At 39.5% G+C, this 27,913-nt stretch overlaps 1 protein-coding gene across 1 annotated transcript; it reads right to left on the reverse strand.

Moving 5' to 3' along the window:
- Positions 1 to 27,800, reverse strand: LGSN (lengsin, lens protein with glutamine synthetase domain). The gene is made up of 4 exons (XM_075923685.2): positions 27,740 to 27,800; positions 17,607 to 18,606; positions 4,382 to 4,560; positions 1 to 1,549 (listed from the first exon to the last, which is right to left on the reverse strand). The coding sequence occupies exons 1-4, from the start codon at positions 27,767 to 27,769 to the stop codon at positions 350 to 352; spliced, it is 2,409 nt and encodes an 802-aa protein (XP_075779800.2). The 5' UTR covers positions 27,770 to 27,800; the 3' UTR covers positions 1 to 349.
- Between the last annotated feature and the right edge of the window lie 113 nt (positions 27,801 to 27,913).

Genomic DNA, 27,913 nt, shown 5'->3' on the forward strand with positions numbered 1-27,913 from the left:
TCCTATTACTTTTCCTTACTTTTGACCATCATCCTTTCATGTCCTCCTCTCGTTTCTTCCCCAGCATGACCACTCTTAGTTAAGGTTTTCTGAGAAATTAGAAAAAAAATAAAAAAGCCTCTTAGCACTAGTTTATGAACACCAGTTCTGCAGTCTCTTCAATCCACCCATACAAGAATATGCAGTCACCACCCACTATATTAAAAATGATATGGCAGGAAAAACTTAGTAAACATTTATAAATAGTTCTAATTTCCAATTCTAGTCTCTCTATTGATCTTTAAGCATTTACACAGCATTACTTCAGATTTTTTCTACCAATTATAAGACAGGTTTTGTTTAATTGATTTTAAATAAAATATTCTAAAAATTTATTCCGATCAGCATCTGTTTCTTCAGTTTCCAACTCATAACGTTTCATGGCAACAAAGTATCGAATAAAGGTATCACCCAGTGCTTCCCTAAGGCACAAATCTTCCTCAAGTGCAGCAAGAGCATCTTCTAGTTTCAGGGGGATTGCTGCAGGTTTCAACTGAGTAGTGTTCTGGTTCTCTTCTGACACATCCTGGAAGCTAAGTTCTCTCTTTACTCCATCCAGACCTGCAGCAATAGTAGCAGCAAGAACCAGATAGGGGTTTGCTGTAGCTGAACCTAGCTTGTTGTCTATTTGAGTGCCTTTTCCACCATGGCACTTGATGTTAAAGGCGCAGCTATTATCATTGAATGCCGAATTTACAGTTACAAAATCTTTTGATTCCTTACCATACTTGGCATAGCGTTTACGGCAGCTGACAGTAGGAGCCATCAGGCAGCTGAGAGCTGCAGAATGTACCAAAAGTCCTGCTAGCCAATTCTTTCCAATATTGGTAAGTGCCTGAACCCCCCCATCAACCGAAAACAAATTCTTTTGGCCATTGAAATCCCACAGACTATGTGACAGAATCCCTGAATTGTAGAACCCATTCTCTGTGAAAAAACTTGCAATGTAGTTGTACTTCTTTGCCACCTCTTTAATACCTGTTCTGAAGGTAAAGGCACTATCAGCAGCAGCTATGCCAAACTCTGGATGAAAAGAGATGTCCATCTGTCCAGGCCCAGTGGAAGAGGAAAAACTCTCAATGTTGGCACCAATGTGATACATTCCTTCAATGAGTTCCTGAATGAAAGGCTGGTCATAATTATTTAATATGCTTGCTGCAGGAAAAGATATTGTCTTTGAATTTACAATCTCAGCAATGCCGTAAATACAAAATTCATAGGTGAAGGCAGAGCGTAGTGACAAACCATTTTCCTGAAGCTGGCTCAGCTGTTGTTTGGCAATGTACCTGGGTGAGGTCAATAGAGGGGTTCCGAGTATAGTGAAGGAATCACATATCACTCTAGCAGTTTGTTCAGTCCATGGTAGAACTCTAAATGTTGACAAATCAGGGCTCAAGAGTATGTCACAATTAAAATTGGTTGCACTTATGTGGTCCACTTCACTGTCCTTAGGATTTAGGGTAAGTTCAAGGTAACCTCTGGGCATGGACACACCATAGATTGCTTTTTCCTAAACAAGAGAAAGAGTAATAGATTACTGAGTTTTTGATGGCTCAACTCTAATAAAAATATTTTACATACATAATATAATATGCCCAAATTTTGAGTAAGGCCTTTAGCATTTGGCCCATAGGATCTTTCTCCTCAAATAATCACAAAACTGTAGATTATATGTTGACCACCATTATCATGTAGCTACCTATAGAGGGTGACAACCAGTTGGTGCATAAGTATAAGAAAGGAAAGAGTAGAGCAAGATTATTATACAAATCTCCTCTATGTTTAAAATATAATAATTAATAAGGTCAGTAAAGAATCTCAAAACTTCAGATCCCATTTCTGTACTGTTTTATACTGTATCTAGTCATTTACACCTGTGCAAATCAAGTGCAAAATTGAATGCAAAAGCTTGGCGCAACAAAATGTTTCTCATATAATATTTGCATTTTACATCCACTTCACACAGATATAAATGACCACAGAAGGTTCAAAGCAGTGGATAATCTGGGCCTGGATTCTCTTCCATTATACTCACTTTGTCTAACTCAGATGACAAATAACTGCACTAGCTCTGCCCAGATGTGAATTTGTTAAAGGGAATATAGACTTTTCACACCCACATCTAAGATTTATACTTGACTGACTTTGTTTAGGTAAAAAATAGGAAACAGCTTCAAGATGATAAATAATTCAGACCAAGACACCACTTCCTGCTCTCATTGGCCAGGAACAGCGATCTGCAGCCAACAGGAGCTTCAAGTGGCCGTACAAACGGAGAAGCAGGTAAATAAAGTGCTGGTAGCTCACCAGGGTCTAACTGGGGAACTGCCTTTGTGTTATTTTCCATCCCTGGAATAATGTGAATGCAACTGATCACTTTCTGTTAGGGCTGTCAGGTGTTTAGTGTTCAACCAAGCCATTAAAAGTCCACTTGACATTGCAACAGAGCTAAGGCGGGCTCTGTGAAGCTCCTGTGAGCAGCACCGTGTCCATTCTCTGGCTCCTATGTAGCCCAAATGCTGCCCTGCCCTAAGTGAAGCTTTACTACTCTCATTGGCTGGGAAACACAGTGAATGGAGCTGCAGGGGCAGTGCCCCTGAACAGGGCAGTGTGCAAAGCCACACCTCCACATAGGAGCTAGAAACGGGACATTCTGGTGTTTCCAAGAGCTGCTTGAGGTAAGTGGTGCCTGGGGTCTGCACCCCCACCCCTCATATGCCAGCTCTACCCCAGCTCTAATTCCCTCCTAACTCCTCAATCCCACTCTGGAGCCTTCTCCTGCACCCCAAACCTCTCATCCCGTGAACATGCACCTCTAGTGAAAACTTTCATCCCTCATACCCCAGCCTTGATCCCCCTCCTATCCTCCAAATCACTTGGTCCCAGAGTATCCTCCTACACACCCCTCATCCCCAGTCATATCCCAGAGTCTTCACCCCAGCCAAAGCCCTCACACACACACCTTACACCCATCCCCCTGCCCCAACCTGGATGCCCTTTCTGCACCCCTCATTTCTGGTCCCACCCATACCCCCAGCCTAGAGCCTGTACCCCCTCCCACATCCCACCATCCTACCTCAGCCCAGAGTCTCCTCCCATACTCTGAATCCCTTGGATTCCCCCTAGCCTGGAGTCTCCCCTTGCACTCCAAACTCCTCATTCCTTGCCCCACCCTAGATCCCACATCCCCAGCTGGAGCCCTCCCCCTTGAGCCCTCCCCCCACTTTGCATCCAAACCCATTTCCTCAGCCTGGAGCCCCCTCCTGTACCCTGAGCTCCTAATTTGTGGCCCCACACTAGAGCTGTCATTCTCCAGCTAGAGCCCCCACCCCCATCCACACTGCAACCCTTTGAGCTAGTCCAGTGAAAATGAGCAAGTGAGTACGCATGGAGACAGCAAGCAAGTGAAGGAAGGCAGATGGAGTGAGCAGGGGATGGAGCTTCAGGGTAGGGGCAGGGAATGGGGTGGGGGCAAGGATGATTGGTTTTGTGTGAGTAGAAAGTTGGTAACTCTACTTTGAATAAGATGAGATGGGCACCTGTACTGCAAATTAATGATTAAAAAAGATGGTGTGATTACCCACAACCTCTCACAAGCATTAAATTGACTGAAAAAAGTTTATTTCTGCTAACATTTAGAGTAAAAATGTTGTAGCAAAATCTCAAAACAGAATAAGAAAATTGCTTTAGCTTCAAAATATGCTTCATGTTGATATCTTTTTTGTGATTCCTCAGTAGAATGTGAAATATTCATAGTTGAATGAGATTGAAAATATAGCATTAATCACGTTAAAGATCAGAGAAACAATATATTGAAAAAGCTTAAAGGTCAGAAAATATATACATGCTACCAAGTGCTTCATAATTTGACTTTTATCTTCCGCATCAGTGTAGCAAATATTAAGAACTCATGAAACCCCATAGTATTTTCTTATCTGATTTGATTGTTGAAAGGTGAATACTTCATTTTTATCTAATCATTTTGTTTGTTTTGATATTTTCTCTTAAGTCTCCTCTTGAAATTTACACTTGTCAAATAAAACACAATCTTTATATTAGTGGTGAATGTGAAAAGATAGTTCCATGGAGGGAGATTACTGCATAGGGAAAGAACTGAAATTACCATCTTAATTAGATTTGTATTTCTTCAGGGCAGAGAAATGATGCCTGAGGGTAATGAGAGAAGACCAAATCCTTGGAAAGCACTAATCAGAAAGGGGCAGGAGAGAATGTTTGATTTGTTGCAGGCTTAAATTGCTGCACACATTATGAGGAAATCTATCACAGAAATAAGGGCTGGGCCATGAAACCTCCCGAGAGTATGAAAGATGGGAAAACTTACATGAAAAAAACGAGAAGGAATGCTCTTGGATCTTGACACTCCATGCAGGTCAGTTGCTTCAAATCTGACAAACTGAATAATGTCTCTGGCCATCTGCTCTTTGATATGTTCAATAAGCGAGGCCAGGCGAAGAGGAGGTTGATTTCCAGGATTGTTTACATCAGGCTTTCTGCTCTGATCTTTAAAATAAAGAGCAGTGCTCATGTCAGACAAACTTACCGATGCTAGTGTTTCAAGCAGTTTCACTAAAAAGCACCAAAGGGACAAAATGTTAAATGGACTTGACCTTTTTTACTTGCAACTATGACTTGGTTACTGAGAAAACCAATGGGAAGAAGATTTGGCACTCACAAACATTTTGCAAGAGGACAAGCTAGATAATGATGTCCACTTTTGTCCCGGAGAGCCAATACAATGACTGTCATTGTCTGTAAGCTTTTTACAAAGCCGCTTACAAAAACTCTTTGGATAGTATTATAGCCATAGGGAGAGAACTTGTGAGGGAGGAGCCTATGGAGCTAGGGGCAGGTGAAAGGGACTGGCTGGGGGTACCCAGACGCCTTCCATCTGGGACAATCTCAGTCCCAAGCCTTCCATTCCCCCTGGAGCCTTTAGGGAGAATGGTAGGGCTGAAGCTCTCTGGCTTCCCCATTCCCCCTCTCCCATACATATGGGAACATTGCAGGCTATTCCCCTTCACCAGCGAGTATGGGGAAAGTGCAAGTTTGCTGTATTCCTCACTCTGGCTGGGGAGTGCAGGGGGCAGATTAACCTGAACCTGCCTTAGCAAGGGGACATGAACCCCTCCCCCAGCTTTACCCGCTGGAGCTTCAGCAGCCATGGATAGGCACTTCTTACCTGGCTCCAAGCTACTGTGGTGAGAGAGGGTTCGGGTAGTCCTCTCTCCCAGGAGCAGCCTGCATAGTGAACCCTTCATCCCCAGCCTCACCCCAGAGCAATAATTTGAATGAAACATGGACATTTTCATTATATTTTGCAAAAAAAAATAAAAAATAATTGAGTTAAGGACTCAAGCAATGCTGGATAAATCTTGTAGTAATAAATATACTCCATTTTTCCCCTCATGCTGTCATTGTGGTTTTGTGTATTTCAGTTGTAAGCTGTTCAAGAAGGTGATTTATCTTTAAACTGACTTTTAGGAATTGTAGGCAACAGGAATAAGGTAGTATCTCTCATTACTTTGTGAATTCTCTAATGGCATTCAGCATGTTCAATTATTTAGGAGCTGCCAGAACCCAACTAGAACAGAAGTGTATATATTAAGAAGGCTTCCATGTGGTGTATGTTTAGTTAACCACACAGATTTCTGGTTTGTTCATATAATGTTTCTTGTGTAAAGAGCAAAAGTCACAGATATCTAAAGTATTTTTGTATTCTTAAATTGCTGCACGCATTGGCTACGTCTACACTGCATGCTTCTTGCGCAAGAAGCTTTTTGCACAAGGGTTTTTGCGCAAAAATTTCTTGCGCAAGAGCACATCCACACCTCAAAGCATATCGTAAAAGCGATGTGCTTTTTCGCAAGAGAGCGTCCACACTGCATGGATACTCTTGCGCAAGAAAGCTCTGATTACCATTCACAGAATGGCCATCAGGGCATCTGTGCTTTTTCCAATAGGGGTTTCTTGCTCAAGAAACCCCTCTGGAGCATCCACCCTTGTCTTTTGCGTATTAGCTGTAGCGCCAAAAGGAGTTGTGTCTTGTAAAAGGAGGTTTACCTATGCTGGAAAAAGCCCTCTCTTCTGCCATTTTACTCTTGATTTACTTGTGCAAAAGTACATTTGAGGTGTGGATGCTCCACGGGTTTTTGCGCAAAAACAGCTGGTTTTGCTCAAAAACCTTGCAGTGAAGACGTAGCCATTATGAGGATCCTCTCCAAAGTTAAGGTTGCAACTGGTATCTATTAGAAACTCTATTTTATTATCCTATAATTTTGCCTTAGAACATAGATTTTACTGAAACTTACCAGGTTTTTTACTTGTGTGGTGATTATTATGTTACCTCCAGTTAACTGGCTGTAACTTTAAAAGAATATAAAGGTCCTTCAGTACATGACAGCTAAAACTTTCTCCTTTAGCTCAAGTGCTAGAAACCTGCTGTATGTGTGTGTTTGTATGTGTTTAATTGTATTGTTTGTTTGTTTGTTTGTTTTTCTGTGGCTGTAGGAACAGAGCTCTAGCTCTGGCTTTATAAGTGTAGTTTTATTCGCCAGACATGGTAAATTCTCACTTATTAGGGTTCAATTCATAGTTCTTGCATAAGGATTTTTTGTTCTTTTTATAGCTCATAAAAGGGGAGAGGGAAGACATCCTCCTTCATATTTTCAGGTAAATTTTAACTTATAATTGGAATGATTCCTTAATTTGTGTTTTAAACTCTGCAAACACTTTTTGAGATTCAGATTTTAAAATGGCTTCTGTTTGAAATCTTGTATATCACACATAATAAACACTTGTCAACTATATAATTCTTCACAAAACAATAAACTCAATTTTGATCCAAAATAATTATTATTCTTTGTTCTGTAATCCCAAAATAAAAACACAACTCAAAATCAATCTGAAAAAGAAACAAAAATACTGAAAAATACATTGACTTATAAAACAGCTTCAAATGCTCATACATATGTAATTTTACATAAATCAAAACTTTGACACTCTTCCAATTGAATGAAACAGTCCTCAACAGAGCTCAAAAACAACAGCTAACAGTTATTCACCACAAATACATATTGTTTATTTATAATTGCATATAACTGAAGTTTCCCATTGACTTAAGTGGGTTTGGATCAACTCTCATATGATCAGTTTACTTTTATTATGTCCTTTATTTATTGTTTGCTTTGAATCTCTTGGCTATTATAAATGCTATGCTACATAAAAACACTGTTATTGTTTTAAATCTTAATTGACTTTTAAATTGAATAACTTTTTATTTTGTTTTTTTAATAATTAATAAACAACCAATAACAATAATCGTCTTTCTCCCAAAACATATTGTCTTTCTGTGTGTTTTGTAAAGGAGTATTTGTACAATATTCACTATTTGCTATCCATAAGAAATAATGGGGTTTATTTCTGTAGTTCTGGTTTGACAGCAATAACTTGCCTCAAATTTCTTTAAGGGCATGATTGAGAAAAATAAGTTGTAGACAGGAACTTCCTAAGCAATATGTTGGTGTCAGAATGTCTATGCTAAATAAGATAAACAGGAATGCCCCGATGAAAGGGAGAATGCACTGATTTTAGAATCAATGGACAAGATTAACCTGGAATGTAAATATCAGGTTCTACATGAAAAGCACATGGACAGAGCCTGCTTTTACAGTACAGGGATTGGTTTCTATAAAGTAACCAAGTCAATCCTAAAACATGTGATGCAATGTATATTAAAAGCAATATATATATATATATATATATATATATATAAAGGAAAAGGTTTTCTGTGTAACTTTGTATGTGTGGTACATCCTACAGTAAGCTTGAGACTGATCAGTTCAGCATAGCTTTGCTGTATGTCAAATAAAGGAACCTGAATGGTAAAATCTGAAGCTGAAAGAGTGTTTGGTGTCCCAGAGAACAGGATGAAGTGTTCGCTCGGAACTGGGCAAAATGTTCTGGATAAGCTGAGTGGAAAGGGTCTCAAAGGGAATCCAAAGTTTCCAATTAAAATCCAGTCTGTAAAATCTATTTCTGTAAATGTATATGCAAATTAGTCATGCCTATCAAGTTCTTGGCAAATTATCAAGAAATATGACTAAATTAAAGGAACTTTAGATTTCTCTGGTAAATCTTTGATTCCTTGACAAAGCAAATAAGTCCATATTGGGTAATTTGAAGCAAAAACATATTTTTCACTTGTTTATAACAAATCACCATTATATAGAAAAGCATTCACTACTTAGTTTTTACCTAATTCTTGCTCAGGGAATACTCTATCTCCACCATTAAAGTGAAAACCGAGTAGACTTCATAATTAGGCCTATTAAATATTCAACCCAAATCCCCCTGCTATTGGCGTTCCCATCAAAACAAAATATTTCTAAGAAAATTCTACTGGTTAACCTATGAACATCAAGAAAGCCTTGCCTTTCTTACTCAAATCATTAGTACTGTATTAAAAAGTCTCAGAGGGGCAGCTGTGTTCCTCTGTAACTTTAAAAATAATAAGTAGTCCTGTGGCATCTTACGGTATGTCTAGACTGCATCCCTCTCTTGGCAGAGGGATGCAGATTAGGCAGGTCAACATTGCAAATGACGCAGGGATTTAAATATTCCACGCCTAATTTGCATAAAAATGGCCACCACATTTTGCCAACTCAGCACTTTGTCAGCAAAAAGCAGCAATCTATAGGGGAATCTGTTGCGAAAGAAAGCCTTTTTTGACTGATCCCTTATGCATCCTGCAAGGAGGTTTACAGGATCTGTCGAAAAAGGCTTTCTTTCTCGACAAATCCCCCTCTAGACTGCCGCTTTTTGCCGACAAAGTGCTGAGTCGGCAAAACGTGGTGGCCATTTTAATGCAAATTAGGCTCGGCATATTTAAATCCCTGCCTTATTTGCAATGTCAACCTGCCTTATCTGCATCCCTCCCTTGGCAGAAGGATGCAGTCTAGACATACACTTAGAGACTAACAAAAATATATAGAATCATGAGTTTTCATGGCTAAAATCCACTTCATCTAATAAAGTTGGATTTACTCACAAGCACTCACTAATTATAAATTAATCTCTAAAATGCTACAGAACTAGTCGTAGTACTGTATTGGACATAATGTAGTATAAATGGATTTGAACATATCAGTTGCACAACTGCCTGGAGTGGATGGTTGGTGTTGAATTTGTTGTTGCTGTTGTTTTGTTTTTTCAGTAATCAAAACACACTTTGCCAGAAGACAATGCCCACATCCAGTGTCAGTAATTTACTGCTTGTTCTAAGGAATTTTTCCCCCATGGTTGCTAATCGTTCAATTATGTGTAATGTAGTTTAATTTGTTAGCCCTCCAGCAGCTAAGTTCTGGACAAATGAACAGAATGTGAGGAACACTTTGATACACGTTGCCTAGGAAAACAGCAAGGATATAGGGAAACTGACCTAACAAATGCTCTGATACTGCAAATTTTGTTGGGTTGTATGGTATCATGAAAATCTAATGTAAAATTAATGTCCTTTTTCCTTAGAAATATAGTGTTGTGGAAATAAAAATAAGACTGATATATACTGTATTAAGCACAGGAATTGTCAGAACAGTGATTCACCTAGTTCAGTAGCCTGTCTCTGACAGTACCCAGTACCAAATGCATTAAAGGAAGGTATGAAAAATATTTCAGCAAGGTAGATTGGGTGTGTCTATTCAAACATTTCTGTTCCATTTATTATTGTGTTCACCTTTATTCTGTTGTCTACTTTCTAAAGTTAACAGTTGCATGGTCTTTTTCCTGCCAGTAATTATTATTACTTCCATTCTTTGAACCCTCTCTTTGTTACTACACTCTTTCTTTAAAAAAAGCTTACCAACCTAGACACAGAATAGTAACAGAATTTGTACAGAAGTGTTATAATTGATTTGTGTAATGAGTAGGCCCATTTTAAATTTCTGTTTTTCAATGAGAATGACTTTTGATTCAATGGAAATTTTTACAAAAAATTCCAGTTTAGTAAAAATATTCATGGTTTTGATTGCTGACAACTGAAAAAAAATTGAGGTTTTCCGTTTTTCAACAAATAATTTGAACTGTTCTTATATCTTGGTGGGTTCTGAATTAACTACAAAACTCAGCAAAGAGATTTAGTCCCATTGTGAATAACTCAGTGAAAATCTTTGGTGTATAAGCAGTAGCAGACAAAAATGAAAACAGTTTTTAAAGAATGGAAATACTGAAAATACTATGTCATGATTAGTCATAATTATTGCATGTCAGCAAATGATTCCCCTCTCCACACCCCCTCCACACACACACACACACACACACCCACCCACACACATACACACAAACACAAAAGAAGTTTTTGCTTGATATGTTGCAGAAAGGGTAACTTCTGGAGTGTTCAAAAGGGGGTCTAATGTGATCAGAATAATAAGCAAGGAATAGAATCCTACGGTATGTCTACACAGCAGATTATTTAAGAATAACTGATGTTATTCTAAAATAACATAATGCGTGTCTACACTACAAGCCTTTGTCAAGCTGGAGGACTTCTTACTCGGACTCATGGTAACCCTCATTTCATGAGAAGTAAGGGAAGTCAAAGGAAGAGTGTTCTTCCTTCCACTTCTTGGTGTGTAGATAGCACCAAAATCCAAATTAAGCTATTTCAACTTCAGCTACGTAATTGACACAACTGACATAGGTGAAGTTGCGTAGCTTAATTCGACTTTAGCCCTGCTACGTAGACATACTCTTAGTGACTATGTTTTGTACAGATTGTGGAAAGAGTGATAATGGTATTAAGGATCAAGAGATTACACTATAGCATAGTACCATATAGATCAGAGTTTTTGCTGTCTAAACTGAAAGATAGGCTCAAACCTTAAGGATAGTGTAAAGGAAGAAGTGACAGAATTTGTGTGTAGCCTGAACTGGAGGGACAAAGATAAGGGACTGAGTGACAAGGAGTATAATGAAGCAAAATACAGGACTATGTAGCACTTTAAAGACTAACAAGATGGTTTATTAGATGATGAGCTTTTGTGGGCCAGACCCACTTCCTCAGATCAAGTAGTGGAAGAAAATGGTCACAACCATATATACCATATATACCATGGTATATATGGTTGTGACTATTTTCTTCCACTACTTGATCTGAGGAAGTGGGTCTGGCCCACAAAAGCTCATCATCTAATAAACCATCTTGTTAGTCTTTAAAGTGCTACATAGTCCTGTATTTTACTTCAGCTACACCAGACTAACACAGCTACATTTCTATTACTATTCTACATGTAAGGAGTATAATGGTTTCTTCAACAAAGAGAAACTTAGTTTTGACCATGTTGAATTAAAGATGTCAGCAAGACACTCAAGAAGAGATATCAGTGATAAAGGCAAAGATATAGATTGGTTGAAGTGAGATGCCAGGAATCCAATGGTAGGATTTCTAAATCGTCAACACAGGGAAGCCGTGTCATAGATAAGAACACAGAATGGAGAGAGAAGAAAAGTGGGCCAAGAATATAGTCTTGAGGATCCTTACAGTAAGAAGGAGATACGCCAAAAGAATGGCAAGAGACCCACAAAGTTCCCAGAACAACCTCTCTGTGGCTGCCCAACCATGCTTAGTAGAACCGTTATTATCAGTACTTTCAAGCTATATATGAATGTAGGAGGGAGGGAGGAAGGGTTGGCCAGGACTTTTTTAACCAACAGAAAGTTCCAGCTTCAATTGAAATGAATGGCAAAACTGCTTGAGCAAGATAGTTTGGTAATGACTTGTTTTCATATTTCAGTCTTTAATTTAAGTACTGGATAGTAGTCTTTGTGAGTAATTTGTATCTTAGTTTCATACATAGACATAAATTACTTAATATAAGGTCATTTATTAAGGAAGAAAAAACATTTGTGAAACGGACACTCAATTCTTTAATAATTCATGTATTCAGTCATCATGTTTTGTACATAATTTTCATTGAAATGAAAACTTAGTGGAGAACTATTAGTAAATTTAAGGTTTTTTTAATTACTTGGGACAACAGTTTTAGAGCATTTTTACATAATTGTATGAACAGGTCAATCCTCCTTTCTTTGTGCTCCCCAAATTTCCACTGAAGTGAGTGGGTTTTTAAGCATACAAGGCATAGGATGAGGAATAGCACTCTTGTCCTTTAAGAATGCCTCAAAAACCACTAACAATCCAGTACTGGTCATACACACGCTATACATTCTCATTGTGGTGCCTGTAAAAGCACAACAGGGTCAAAAACCTGGTTTGTTTGGGATCCATTTGTGTTACAGGCCAAACCCAAAGTCTGCATGTAACTACCTGCAGGCAAATTTGAACCAGGGACATCTGGAGCTTAGCACAAGAGCCACTACAGCTTGAGTTATAAAGCCGGTTGCCTGGCTTCTTAGGTTGTAGAGCTCACTCATTCTTAGCTCTTGCTGTAAGTGGTCTAAGTGCCACTACATGGGACAGAGTATGGATTACATGTACTCATGCACGATATCACTGACCTGAATGTGATTTTAGAGGAGCAAGCACTATGTGGGAAGTTTGGTGTATGGGGCAAAAGCCTGCTCCTAGCACACTGCTCATCTAAAACAGGCTGAACACTGAAGAGGTTCCTGGTAATCATAAGGATGGCATTCTCCCCCAAACTATCATACCGCTCAACAAGTTTCATGGGACTGGCCTGCTTTGGCCCCTCTTTCCTGGCTGAAATTGAAATTTTCCCACATTTAGTGGCACTTACAGTTGTGCACACATTACAAACTGTGGACCCCATTGGCAGGGGCGGAACTAGGGAGGGCAGAGGCTTAAGCTGCTCCTAGGCATGCCTCCTGGCTATAGAGGAGCTCAGGGATAATGACAGACACATCTGGGAGGGCCAGGCTGGAAAATGAGGCTGGAGCATGGCACAGATTTGATGGGTAAGGTACTAGGGCATTCAGCTGCAGCAGAGCAGTGACCAGTTGTGGCCTGCTTTAGTCATTTGAAATGTTAGGAGGGATGAGTCACCAGCATATGGCCTTGTCTGATACTGCACTGATTCCTCTGACTCGCTTTTATGGGATTTACATAGTAATCACTGACCCTCTCATGACTTATCCTTAAGACCCCTTCCTACTGAGACATAAGGAAGGGTGCATCTACACTGCACCATAACTCAAAATAAGATACGCAATTTGAGCTATTTCGAAATAGCTTATTTTGTAATTTGGCGCTGTCTATACAGTGCCAAATTTCAAAATGAAGCACTATTCCAAAATGTCCCTTACTCCTCATAGAATGAGGTTTACAGGGACATTGGAATAGCAAGCCCGAAATAACAGGCTTGCTGTGAAGACACGGGATAGATATTTTGGGATACTCTGGTATCCTGAAATAGCGTTGCAGTGTAGACAAAGCCAGGGAATCCCCACAAAGCTGTGTTTCATGACAGTTGGAGCTCATACCCCTTGTATGGGCTTCCTTTGTTCCGCCTCCTCCAATGACCTGCATATAGCAGAATCATACTGATTAAACTACCTGGACATTTGGATGTGATTGAGATCTGACACTGAAGTAGTGTCAATATTCACTTAGTCTAGTGGATTTGTAATCCTTTGTGAATTATAAACCTTTTCAGTATTGCTGAAATACCCATTTGTATCTGCTACAAGGCTGCATTTCCACTTCTAGCCTAACTCTACAATTTATGAACTGTTTTGGAATCCTGAGGCTTGTAAGTAGCTATACAAATATAAATTTATGAGTATGCCAAACAATGGCTTCCCCTTGCACCTTCCAGGTCAAATTTATCCATCATGTCTTTGCTTCCAATCTTGCTTCCACCTATAATAACTCTCTATGTTCCATTCTACCCTCACCTGCTTCACCCCCAGCCTAAAGGCACACATTAATCTGCTTTATGTCATTATTCACTCTTATTTTTGAGGTTGTTACTTCACCTCTAATGCCTCCACCAATTGTTCCTCTCTAAAACATCCTTCACCCAAGTGGCCTATCAAACCCACATCCAGATCTTACAACGTGTTCACAGAAAAGAACAGGAAATTTCTCTGAAAAGGAATTGGAGACCACACTGCTTTTTCCCTTTCTGCATTTTTGGGGTGTGTGTGTGTGTATGTGTGAGATCCATAGGAGTGGCACCAAAACAAGGACTGAAAAACTGAGTAAGGAATTCCAAATTTGGTCCACAACTTGTCAATATTAATAAATATTTTAAAGCAAGACGAATGAAAGGAAATGGTCGTATTATGTTCCAGACTACTATTGACTATGGACTGGTTATATACTATATTGTATACATTAAATAAACTTCATCTCCGCACCGTCAGAGACCTTTCTTTCTACCAATTTCCCCAGCAGATGTGAAAAAGCCTAGGTAGCTTTTGATTACTGATGTATGGCTTGGAGTGAACACTGTTTATGGAAGTGCATGCTATCATCTTATATATTATCTTAGGTGCTTCTGAAAATGCATAAGCTTATGGAAATAAAAATGTTTGCATAATTACCAGCACTTGGTATCTTCCATGTTTCTACAGTGATGCACTGATTTCAAGGAACTGTAGTTTCAGAGCTGGTCTAACTGACAGTACTCAAGGAATAATATCTCTAGCTGTCTGAAACATCTTGCTTCATTTTTAGGTCAAAGGACTCCTCCCCCCCCCCCCCCCCCCAATTGACTGTGAATCTGAGAACTCTTCTGTTGTCTCAGTTCTGATTTTGGGGGGGAGTGAAGTCCTAAAACAAATGAATGTGAGCAGGACAACAATGAGACAGCTTTATCATTCAATTTGAAAAATATGAAAGGGAAGGATGAACTTTTTTGAGAGTTATATATTTAGAAGGTGAAGTAACTAGTCTGGATGTGTCTCTGCCTCTTTACTTAATGGAATAAGAGTTTCTTATCTGTGTGTTACAAGCTCCATGCTGCTGACTGCTGAAGGAGATTCTCCTTTATTCAAGTGATTGAACTCTGTGCTTTTAGAACAGTACAATCTAAGTTCTATCTTTATTCTTGTCATGAAGTTCCAAGTGTGTGTTGTGATAGCATTGCAACAATTGCTTCTTAGAAGGCTAGGGATATGTAACAGTATTTACATTACCTAGTAAGTCTGACTCTGCCTTAAGAAATTAGAGGTGGACAGAAGACACAATTTGTTTCATACCTTAATTTTAACACCCCAAAATTTGGGAACTTTTTGAATTGGATCTTTTGATTTGACTACTTTTGAGTACGTGGAACATTTGCAAAATATGGATTTAAATATTGGTTTGCATTTAACCCTCTCCCCCAAAAATTTGTGTTCAGATCTAAGGATTTGGTTCTTAGATAAACATATTAAAAATAAATAATATTTTAATTGTAAAAGAAAACATTTGGGATAAATCTAATACTCTTTAAGCTAAGAAAACTCCCAGAATAATAAGCTGGCACCAACAGAATATTGTTTTAGTACTGAGTAAAGGCAGCAGAATTTAATTCATTATGAATATTTTGTAAGAGTAAGAAAACGGTAATATTTTGTGAGAGCAAGAAAACGGTAATATTTTGGATTTTGTTAATTTTTTTCTGATATTGTAAAACTTTTTCCCCTTATCTTAAGCTGCTATTTTTCAATGAAAATCAAATTTCAAACTATGTATTTCTAACTAAGCTAAAACAATGCAAAGAAAACACATTATTTTAAAAATAATTCTTGTCCCATCTCTATTTTGTACCTTGCAAATGCACAAAAAAATACACAGGAACATAGAACCTAGGCTTCCCCAAAGGCAAATGGACTCTCAAGAGTTCTGAGTTATATTTTTAAATACAGGTGAATTTGACAATTGGCAAAACAAGATCTCCATTTCCTTATAGATCCCTACCTAGGTTTTGAACTATAATTTACCAAATGGTCGATGATGTAGATGAGGCAAGGTGAGTGAAGAAATACCTTGTATTGGACAAGCTTTTGATCTTTCACACAGCTCTTCTTCAGACCTGGCCTGTGTAAGCTCAAAAGCTGGTTTCTCTCACCAATAGAAGTTGATCCAATATAAGATATTACCTCCCCACTTTGTGTCTTTAATATCGTGGGACCAACACAGCTACAGCCACATGGCATTCAATGATTTAGCTGGTCAACTGGAGTATAAAATAGCACACATTTATGAAGCAAAAAGGACTAATGGAAGGCTGAAGAAATTATTCCTATTTTCATTTTACAGTTTAGAAACTGGCTTTGTGAATTAAGTGGAAAATTGCAGCAATCTGAAAATCTTGATAAGAATTCCACTGGCCTTTAATACATGCAAATATTTAAAATGATCTAGAAGGTAAAGAAGATGAAGTCTATGCAGAAAAAATCCACTTGGCTGTCTACTGATCTCATACATTAAACATGATTACAATGAAAGCTGACCATAGTGTATTTTTTCATTGTTCTATACTTGTAAAGTATCCTCTCTTTAAAAGATTACCTTTTAGAATTTAATTGCTTCTAGGTAAGAGTAGCAGTGTAGAACTATTCATGCATCCAAATGTCCTGTCTTGTTCAAAATGTAACTTGAATGATTACAGTATGTCTACCAGATTTTTTCCCATGGATTGAATTGTTTGGCATCTGCAAAATTGCCTGTCAGTGCATCTTTAGCAAATTCTCTACGTCTAAGAAAGCAGAATTTTTAAAATGCTAGATAGCCTTATAATGAGTCACATATTAACCCGTGGATCTAGAATATCAAATTTTGGAAAGGGTGATAATGTTTTCTAACATCGGTTAAAGAATATTATAGATGGAAATTATTTGCCCTTGCAAGTTAGCGAAGCTATCTGAGAACCATCATCATACATGCTTTTTAGTCTGGCACCTAACAATGCCCACTAACAATATTGTTTGTGCTGCTGACCACTTCCCAGGATCACAGCTAACATGTTCAAAGTCATTACACCAATAGAGTCAATGCTAACTTTCTGTTTACTGATCCACCAGTTTAATTTTTATTCCTTCAAAGAAGCCACAGTCTATTAGTAGTAATGAACTGGCTTTGCAAACACTTCCCAAATAGTCTTATTGAACAACACTAAGATATGAGTAAGCTCTCTGCTTCATTTGCTTTTCTTAGTCCATTCTTCACATTAGATGTATTGGCCTTCTAGGCCTCTTAGGACTAATAATTGAAAACATCATCCCTACATAGGAGCAATTGTCACCGCAGGAAATGTTAATGAAAAAGGAAATGTCAAGAAACTGAAGGCTTTCCAGTAGCCAGCAAGCCTATGGGAAATGTAGTCTCTGCTCAAGAAAATATTTCAATTTTTAGTGAACAAGAAATGACCGCTTGTAAATGGCAGTTTCTGGTAGACAGGCAGGGTTTGTAAACACTTTCCTATATAAAAAGCAGGCCAGAAGTGCCATACAACATTTGATCAGGTCCAGTTACATGTACAGTAACGGCTAATGCCAATTGTTCAATATTAATGCTGACAAGGAATTTGGGGAGGTTAAAATAATTTAATTGTGTTCCTGAGCAGTACAGTAGTTTAACTTCTTACCCGTCTGGTCAGGAGAAGGGTCGAATTTAATTCCTGGAGTGCTGCCTGTGTTTTTATAAGCTGTTGGTTGTCTCCTATTGGAATATTCCATGCTACTGCCTTCTGATTGTTGCTGATCAGACTCACCAAAGCTGTGAACCAAGAGGGGCTTGTTTTGCAGCCCTTCTACATAATTGTCTATGTAGAGGAGCTTTTGACTCTCCCCTCCAAAATGAAGTAAAAAAGATTCAAAGGATCTGCCATGTTTGTCGTCTGCTTTTTCATTGGGTTTTGGCACATGTGTATGGGAAGAAGTTCTACTGGGCTTGGCAGTGTATTTGGCCCTGTTACCAAGCAAAGGAGTGTTTCTGAGTAGGTTTTTCAGCTCTTGCCATGTTTGTTTTGAAACTCCAGACCCCAGCATGAAAGATTCTTCAGTGCTTTTTTCCTGGGTTGCTAACGTATTACCTTTATTCTCTTTCTCTGTTGCATCTTCATCTTCTGTTCCCCTACATTTATCCTCATTGCTTGCTGTCTCTGTCACCCCAGATTTATCTTCTCTGCTTGCTGTATCTGAACTCCCAGATTTTCCTCCTTTGCTTTCAGGCTCCATTCCCAAAGGCTGATTCCCATTGCTTGATGTCTGTATTTCCTCAGGCTTCTCCACCTTTCTTTCTACCACTCTTCTGCCTTCATCATTCTTGTGGACTCCTTCTGTTTTCTTTAATATGTCCTCTTTCATGTTGACTTCCCTAGGGAAGCTCCCATTTCCCTCACCCATTGGACCTTGCATATTAGGGAAATTAGATGATTTTTGAAGGGATGGATTTGCAGGTGGTTCTATCTGACCAGTTGCTCTTTGCAGGTAAGAATGTTCAGAGGTTTTTGTCTGATTGGAGATCTCCATTTTCTCACATTCTAGTGGGAGATGGTGTTTTGCAGTGACTTTGACTCCTCTTGTTCTTCTTAAACCACATATACTGCTGCCATCAGCTTCATCATTGTCATTTCCAACTGTGTTCTGTAATCATCAACAAAATATACAGCCAAATAATACACATGAATGAAATAAAGCTAGAGTAACACAAGACAGGGAGTAGCTTCAACAACTATATTTTATTATCATAAGGGAATTCTATTGTTTCTTGCTGAAAAAGAGTTCTGTGTGTGAAATTGCTTACCAAATCATTTGGCTGCACTGATGTTATCCTCTTGAAGGATTCTCATTTTGGGGTTTTAGTTCCTTTTAGAGCAAGACTGGTTCAGGTCCCTATTCTTCAGGTATTTTGACTATCGAGGCAGGTTTAAAAGGGTTCACCACAACCTAGATTCCCTGCTGCCTAGTGTGTGCAACCCCTTGCAAAGTATAGCTGCTTTTTAAATATGAGAAAAATGTTTTTTTAATACAGCCAAATGCTAAATGAATACACCCAGGAACAATAAATGTAGACCATAAGTACAGAATTGGAAACTGTATCTGGGAAAGAAGTGAATGTGCAAAGGATTTAGGAGTCAAACTGCACAACCAACAGAACATGAGAACCCGATTTGGTGCTGTGGCAAACAGAGTTAAAGTGATCCTGTAGGAGTAGATAGGTGATTTTATCTGTGTAGTTTTGATGGTGAGATCAACTTTGGAATACTGGGTACAGTTCTGTTGTCCCCATTTTAAAAAGGATGTGGAAAACTGAAATGTGTTCAGGAAAGCGCCCCCAAAATTATGTGAGGGTTGGAAAAAATACCTTACAGTGACAGATTGAAAGAACTGTTCAGTTTACTGAAAGGAATATTGAAAGGTGACTAGATTAGTGTGTAAATATCTTCAGAGGGAGAAAATACCAGGTATTAAAAGGCTCTTTAATCTAGCTGAAAAAGGCATAACAAAAACCAGTAGCTCAAAGCAAATTCAAACTGGAAATAAGGCATACATTTTTAAGGGTTTAACCACTGGTACAAACTGCAGGTGACCTATCTCTTGATGTCTTCAAATCAGGATTTTTGAGGGGATATGCTTTAGCCAAATACAGGTTGGCTACGTCTACATTGGCCCCTTTTCCGAAAGAGGCATGCTAATTTTCCAGGTCGTAACAGGGAAATCCGCGGGGGATTTAAATATCCCCCGTGGCATTTAAATAAAAATGTCCGCCGCTTTTGAGGGTTGGAAAAAATACCTCCAAAGTAGGAATAAGAGATCCTCCGGAAAAGGGCTTTTTTCCGGAGGATCGGGGCCAGTGTAGACGCTCTTTTCCGGCTTTTCTACAAGCCGGAAAAAAGCGGCGGACATTTTTATTTAAATGCCGTGGGGGATATTTAAATCCCCCGCGGATTTCCCTATTACGACCTGGAAAATTAGCATGCCCCTTTCGGAAAAGGGGCCAGTGTAGACGTAGCCGTTATGTTACTGGGCTCAATCTAGAGCTAATTATGGGTATGTCTACACTAGAAAATTATTTCAAAATAACTTATTTTGAAATAATAACTCCTGAAATAACTATTTCAAAATAGCAAGTCCACACTACGAAGAAGCCTCAGAATAAGTCTTAGGCAGACTCCCATAATGAGGATGCCTTGACTTAGAGCCCCAGGAAGCACTGGGGAATAATTACTTTGAATGAATCCGGGGAATAGTTATTTTGAAACAAATGTTATTCCTCTTGGAAAGCAGGAATTATTATTTTGAAATAATAAGCCCATTACTGTATTTTGAAAGAATGGGCTTGGTAGTGTAGATGCTCCACTTGTTATTTTGAAATAAGGGGAGTTATTTCAAATAACTCAGGGTATGTCTACACTACCCTCCTAGTTCAAACTAGGAGGGTAATGTAGGCATACCGCACTTGCAAATGAAGCCCGGGATTTGAATTTCCCGGGCTTCATTTGCATAAGCGGGGCACCGCCATTTTTAAAACCCCGCTGGTTCATTTCACGAGGAGTAACGGTAGTTTGAACTAGGAAGCCTAGTTCAAACTACCTAGTTCGTGCCCCGTGTAGCCGCGCTGCACGGGGTTCGAACCAGCAGGGTTTTAAAAATGGCGGCGCCCCACTTATGCAAATGAAGCCCGGGAAATTCAAATCCCAGGCTTCATTTGCAAGTGCAGTATGCCTACATTACCCCGCTAGTTCGAACTAGCGGGGTAGTGTAGACATACCCTCACTAGTGTACACCAGGGCTATGCAATATTTACCTGTGACATATAGGAGGTCAGACCAAATGAACTAATAGTCCCATCTCACCTTAAATTCTATGAAATTTATGTTCTATTCAGTTTCTCCTACTTAGCAAGGATAAAGCATCCAGAATGAAACACAAATTTGAAATTATCAAAAATGTACCTCAGGGAAAGATCCAAAAAACGTGTGAGAGAAAAACCTCATGAAAAATAACCTTATCAACAGGAGGAGTGAGAATCCTACAAGATGAAATTTTCAAAGAAAGAGAATTACAAGGTACATAATTTCCCTTTCTCTAAAGATGCCTTCTGGAGAACAAGTAGTTTTAGGGCTGTCAGAGCAGAAAATGAGGATAAAGCCACAACATGCAGCAACAAAAAGTTAAATGCCAACAGTTTGCAAGTAGCTTGCTTTTTAAAAATTACATTAATATATACAGGATTTTACACATGCAACACCATACATGACATTCAAGTCTGCAGAAATACATAGCATTCAGTGGGAAAAAAAAGGTAGCTTATCCCAAAATAAAACTATACTATTATTACATAAACAACAACAAATATGACAATATAGCACCTTTTGCTTTAAATGTACCCGTATTTTCCGGCGTATAGGGCGACTGGGCGTATAAGACGACCCCCTATCTTTTTAATTAAAAGATAGGGTTTCATCTTATACCCCAGCGCCCCTCCGCCTCCTTTGCTCCCGGTGTCCCTGGTCTGCTGGAGATGGTCCCCAGCAGACCAGAGGCACCGGGAGCAAAGCCGCCAGGAGCGCCTGGGCTTCCTCTCCCCCCCCCGCCAGAGCCCCTCCGCGGCTTTGAAAGCCTCGGGGGAAGCCGGCGGGGGGGGGGGGCATCCCAGGCGCGCATGGGCTGCCCCCCCGCCGGAGCCCCTCCACAGCTTTGAAAGCCTCGGGGGAAGCCGGCGGCGGGGCATCCCAGGCGCGCATGGGCTGCCCGCCCGCCGGAGCCCCTCCGCGGCTTTGAAAGCCTCGGGGGAAGCCGGCGGGGGGGGGCATCCCAGGCGCGCATGGGCTGCCCCCCCTCCGGAGCCCCTCCGCGGCGGCGCGGAGGGGCTCCGGAGGGGGGGCAGCCCATGCGCGCCTGGGATGCCCCGCCGCCGGCTTCCCCCGAGGCTTTCAAAGCCGCGGAGGGGCTCCGGCGGGGGGGCAGCCCATGCGCGCCTGGGATGCCCCCCCCCCCGCCGGCTTCCCCCGAGGCTTTCAAAGCCGCGGAGGGGCTCCGGCGGCGGGGCATCCGGCGTACAAGACGACCCCCGATTTTTGGGGGATGTTTTTTAACTTCAGAGGTCGTCTTGTACGCCGGAATATACGATATATATTGAACTGAATGATTAAGCCAAACTTCCCTGGCATGCTTAAATCAACCTTAAATGTATATATAAAAAGCTAATAGAAAAAAATTAAATGTTCTGAGTTTGAGCTTATTGATATGCTGAAGACACTTGGGTCTAAGTCTTCAAACTCACCAAATTTATATTCTGCACTTCCATTTTTTTCTGGACAGAAGCAAATTGGATGCTAAACTAGAGAAGACAAGATGTTTATTGGCAGATGGAAACATTTAGAATAATAGAAATTGTTGTGTGTAGCACATATTAGCAGTAGCATTTGCCCATCCTCTGCCAAGATGATTAATGGCTTCCTTTTATCAAGGATCCCTGACTACTCTTTGATTAGCAGCGGTGGCTCATTTTAGCTTTGTCCAGCTCTGTCTGGCCAAGATGATGTGATTTGTCCTCTGCTAAAACAGACCTCACAATAGTCTTTCAAACCTCTCTCATCCTCACTTTAGACTATTGTCTTGTGCTCTATTTAATAAAACCTTTAAATGCAACCCAAAATGGATGTGACTACAGTATTCAGCTGTCTGCCAACATTCTAAGGAATATAAGCCAAGAAGCACATAACACCTGTGGTCAGGTCTTTATACCACTTTCCTTATAACATCCAGGTGCAATTAAAAGTGGTTAGTGGGAGCATTTGGCACAAAAGATTTACTTTCCTTATTTTATATTTAACATATATATTTACTTCCATTTATACATGAATCTGTTAAAAAAACTGCTATATTTGTTGTTGACATGCAAATACAATGTTCTGAGTTATCCTTATCTTTCTGCTCAGCCTAACCCTCCTCGCCAATAATAAACAGATCCAGTTCCTAGAATTGTGCCAACATTGCAGCTGCTGATGGAAACACTAATGCAGACTGAAAAGCCAAATACATTTAATGTTTCCCATTAACAATAGAGATTCACTAGGGGAGAAGAGGGACTAATGTTTGTCAGATAGGATAAGGCACAAAATCACTGGGGGAAAAAAAGGTTTTTTCCAACTTTCTAAGGGGGTTTTACAGATTGAAATGTTTTCTTTGGAACAAAAAAGAGCTCAAGTTAGGAAATCATCTAGAAATGACAATATTTCTAAAGAATTTACTGTAACGTTAAACTCTTTTTTCCTTGGTACAGCCTGGCATTATAAAAATATTGTCTTCCCTAAGTGCTTTCTTTTTTAAAAATCAGTCTTTACACATGCCTTCATTTTCTGAAATAATTTGAAGCCATTATCTTATTCATAACAACATCTGCATTTGTTCTCATTTATGCTTCCTATTGCATTCCTATGCTGGTCAAGGCTGTCCATTTCAAAAACACTTTAATCTACTCTTTGATATGTAAGGTGATGTGGAACTCAATGTTATCATAATGTCCACAGTGCTGATCTCTGAAAAGTATATACACAGAATATAACCATTGTGGTCTTGCTAACAGCAACCAGGAAATCTGACCATAAACTTTCAGTTCTTAACCAAGAGTTTGGACCATATATTTTCTGTTCTTATGACAACCACATTTATGATCACTAGACAGAACAGAATCACTTCAGATAAATAGACAGTATGAGAAAACCATCCATCCACATAGTAATGCCACTCTAAACATTTTCATCAACCGAGTTATAATCCATACTGCAATAAATAACCCCTTCCAATTAACAGACACAAGGGAAACTGCTGCCTACATATATATCTACTAACGGTCCCAGTGCAAACACTCTAAGGCTGTGTCCAGACTCAGGGGTTTTTTCGAAAAAGTAGCCTTTTTTCGAAAAAACTTCACCTGCATCTAGACTACAGCCGTGTTCTTTCGAAATTAAATCGAAAAAACGCGGCTTTTCTTTTGACGGCGGTAAACCTCATTTCACGAGGAAGAACGCCTTTTTTCAAAAGCCTTTTTGAAAAAAGGCGTTCTTGAATGCCAACAGGACTTTTTAGAAAGAGAGCATCCAGACTCACTCGCTGCTTTCTTTCGAAAAAGCGGCTTGCTTTTTCGAAAGTTCCGCTTGCAGTCTAGACGCTCTTTTTCGAAAGAGGCTTTTTCGAAAGTATCTTTCGAAAAAGCCTCTTTCGAAAGAGGCTTGCAGTCTAGACATAGCCTAATAGATCTCAGGCACTGTGTCAAGATTTTTTTTCCTGAAAAGAAACTAGGAAGTTGGAACAAATATTTGTATTTTCCTCCGGCTTTCTGTTTGCTTCCTGATCTGCTGTAAGTCTGTTCAAGCATAGGATTTCTAAACGCCATCAAAATGCTTTGGCAAATTAGATAGATAGACACAGACAGACAGACAGACAGGAAGGAGCTTCTATCTATCTGTCTGCCTGTCTGCTGTCTGTCTAATGTGGCATTTGAGAGGAAGGTGAGGGAAAATAAAGTAACTTAAGAAGTAGCAATTATGGTGGAACAATTGCAAAAAGCATCCAGTATCATGGTAAAGGGAAACAGGAACAATGGTGTCACTCTAGCAGGTACTAGCACACATCTAATTAAGATGAGGTAATCTAATTCACCCTCTGTTGGACTATCAACAATAACAACAAAAAATGCAAACTTACTACTAGTATACACATGGTCAAAAGTGAATTTGACTAACTCTGGTCTGTCTCATTTGCTTGTTCCCCCTTTCTTTCATATAATGAAATTGTTTCAGTTGTTAACTTATTTAAGACTTAAAATCCATAGTTTTTATTAGGCCTGGGTAGAGAATGAAAGTTATGTTTCATGATGGAAATGTTTTGAAATTTTCTTCATTCTGAAGTAGAATGAAAACTGAACTGTTCAATATTCTCTGCAAAGGACAAATCTGAAAAAAAAACAAACCTTTTGTTTTGGACCAATCAAAACATTGCTTTTCAACAAAATCAAAATATTTGATCTTTAGCTTGCATTATTATAATAAAAATGTAAAAAATTGAATTAAAGTTGTTTCAAAATGTAAAAATTTAAGTTCTCCAGCCTGGGAATGTTGAAATGGGATGTTTCAGCTATTTCCACCCCCTTTGTTTGCTATAAGGGAGGTATCACAAGCTTCTACCAGATTTTCTCCCTTTGCACTGTTACATGGGCATAGTCTTAACAAAGACTAGTTCTGGAAGATTTGAGAAGAGCAGGGCCCAAAGGTGATCAATAACATTGTGTTATGCAACTCAAAGAGGGTTTCAGGAAGTGGGGGGGGGGTTGCCCATGTAAACCTATTGGGGGACTAGTAGGTGAAACAATAAACACACAAGCAGGGTTCACACTTATTGACCTTCTAACCTGAGGACCAGACACTATTTTATTGCTTCTGAGAATGAAATCTAAGTTGTTAGCTGGGTAACAAGGACCTTTTCAAGTTGTTTGTTGATCATCCTTGTGGACTACAAGGTCCATTTGTCAAAGAGGCAAACAGAGATTAGGCTCCACTATGTGAATCTACATAAGCACAGAAAACTACAGGTATATCAGTACTTTAGATTTTACAAAAGGATTTTTGCAGATCCTTGTCTTACCTACACTGCAAGAAAAAATAGCCTTCTGAATACCCTTCATGCTCTTACAGGTCAGGAGAATTCCATTCAGCTTATATGATAAACCTGCAATATTTCAACAATTACCAGAGCAGGTGATCAGGCTGGAATGAGCCTGAGCAACAAATATGAGCTGTTCTCCAACCATTGGCGGAAGCAGATCCATGGCCAATCCAGCCTAATGCAAGCTGGTGAATGAAGAAGCCACTAATTGGGTTATAACATGGGAGGAGGACCCATTTAGTACTCTAGTTAACCATGTGCAGCCATTGGTGGCTTGTCCTTTTCCTTCTACAAAGAATAAGGGAAGACGAATCATTGAGCCAGGCAATTTGTTCCTGGTTTTACAACCATCATGGTCCCTCTGATGGACTTTTAAAAAAAATTGTATTACGAAGAAGATTCACTGATTAACAATTGTGAAAAGGCCCTTGAAAAATGGGTCATGCAAGGGCCTATTCTTCAATATGTATTTCTCAAGAATTCACTTTGCAGACAAACAGGCTGTGTCTACATTGGCATCCCTTTCCGGAAAAGGGATGCTAATGAGACACATCGCAATTGCAAATCCACGGGGGATTTAAATATCCCCCGCGGCATTTGCATTTACATGGCGGCCGCTTTTTTCCAGCTTGGGGATAAGCCGGAGAAAAGCGCCAGTCTAGACATGATTCTCCGGAAAATAAGCCCTTTTCCGGAGGATTTCTTATTCCTACTTGAAAGTAGGGGTACTTGAGAAAAGTCTGAGGGGTACGTCAACACAAATGAAATTTGAAGAAAATTGAATTTATGTTTTAAGTTTTACAGCGCTTTATTATTTTTGTACTTTTTACACCCAAAAATGTCATCACCCACCTGGCTACAATTAAGTTGTTTAAACAAATGTGTTGCAATGGTAGAAAAAAAATTGTGTGTCTGAAAACTGTAGGTGCTGGGGGTGCTTATAATTTTTTTAAAGGGGTACTTTATAACAAAAAAGGTTGAGAAACACTTCTCTGGGGTACAACATCATGCCAAAGCAAAACACACATTCTTTCACAGGAATTAGGGGAACTGGGAATTGATCGAGGATCCTGAGTTCTGTTGTGAGGGGTACAATATGTGTTTCCCATCCCAGACAGAAATGAGCATCTGGACTATCTTGAGAGGTATAAAGATCAATTTGATTTTGCTTTGCTTTGCTTTTCATTAGAGCCCAGGTTCTCAGCCTGGACCTCTCAGCTACTCAAGGGCATGCGGGCGGGTTAGAAACCCAGCCCCCTCTTCAGAAACTATTTACCGTTTTATTTTTCAAGGAACAGTGGGATGAGCTCAGATTGTTTTATGTGTTTTGCAGGATTATTTTTGTTTTCCTGTCCCTTTATTTCCGTCTGCAATCACACCTACAAGGAGAGAACCACATCCCTGAGACGTGAAGCTGAGAGGCAGCACCCTGCACGTCAAAACAGTACTACAGTACCCTGCAAAAGGGGGACGTGAGGGCTGAGAGAGGTGCCACCCTTATCCCAAGGGGGTGCATCGGTATTAGCTGTGACACCAGATCTATTAATGTACTTCCTGTGAAAAAAGCATGGCAATTAGTTTAATTCACATCTTCATTCTATTTTCACATACCTCATTTGTTGCCATAGTCTTACTCCCACACTAAAGCTTTGCATTAAACATGCAGTTATTGGATTAGCTTCTGAAGGCCATTGATTCTGAAACTGCCCCCTGTAACTGTGAGGTTCGTATTTGTAATAGCTGCTTTGACATCAGTGATGTCACTCTGGATTTATATCAGTGTAAATGGAATCAGAAATTAGCCTGCTGTTTCAGGAGCTTCTGATAAAGAATGGAATATGTAGGATGCTTCCACAAACAGATCTAATTTCCAATAGCACGTTTTGCAGGGTTTATTGCATGGTACAAGATATTTTATTGTCTCTTCCTGTGGCTTCCTGACCTGCTGTTAATTCAGAGCACAACATGTTCCCTGTGTATAGATCAAAAGCTTTGAACTAAAAGTCTGATAAGATGTTGCTCCACTCACAGCTCTTGAAAGCTGGAAATAAGAAAGTATTATGTATCAACAGATCTGTGTGGAAACCTTTCACAATCAATGTCTTACCTGATGAGCGTGATCTTCCTCCTTGTCCATCTCCAGAACATTCTGTTTCAAGTCCCTATCAGAAATGGTAACAGCCTTGTACTAAAATTGCACCCAGTATTTATAGGTACATCTACAATAAAGGTCAGTTAGAATGGGATTTCTATGAGTTTCTTTTCCCAGAAATCCATAGCA

The sequence above is a fragment of the Pelodiscus sinensis genome, chromosome 3, assembly GCF_052426305.1.
Source record: "Pelodiscus sinensis isolate ZL-2025 chromosome 3, ASM5242630v1, whole genome shotgun sequence".
Lineage (NCBI taxonomy): Eukaryota > Metazoa > Chordata > Testudines > Trionychidae > Pelodiscus > Pelodiscus sinensis.

Coding starts and splice junctions, on each gene's coding strand:
- LGSN (XM_075923685.2), bottom strand. CDS start 27,769: ATGGACAAGGAGGAAGATCACGCTCATCAG. Junction 4,561..17,606: donor CCCTTCTCCTGACCAGACGG/GTAAGAAGTTAA, acceptor TTTATTTTAAAG/ATCAGAGCAGAAAGCCTGAT. Junction 1,550..4,381: donor TTCCTTCTCGTTTTTTTCAT/GTAAGTTTTCCC, acceptor TCTCTTGTTTAG/GAAAAAGCAATCTATGGTGT.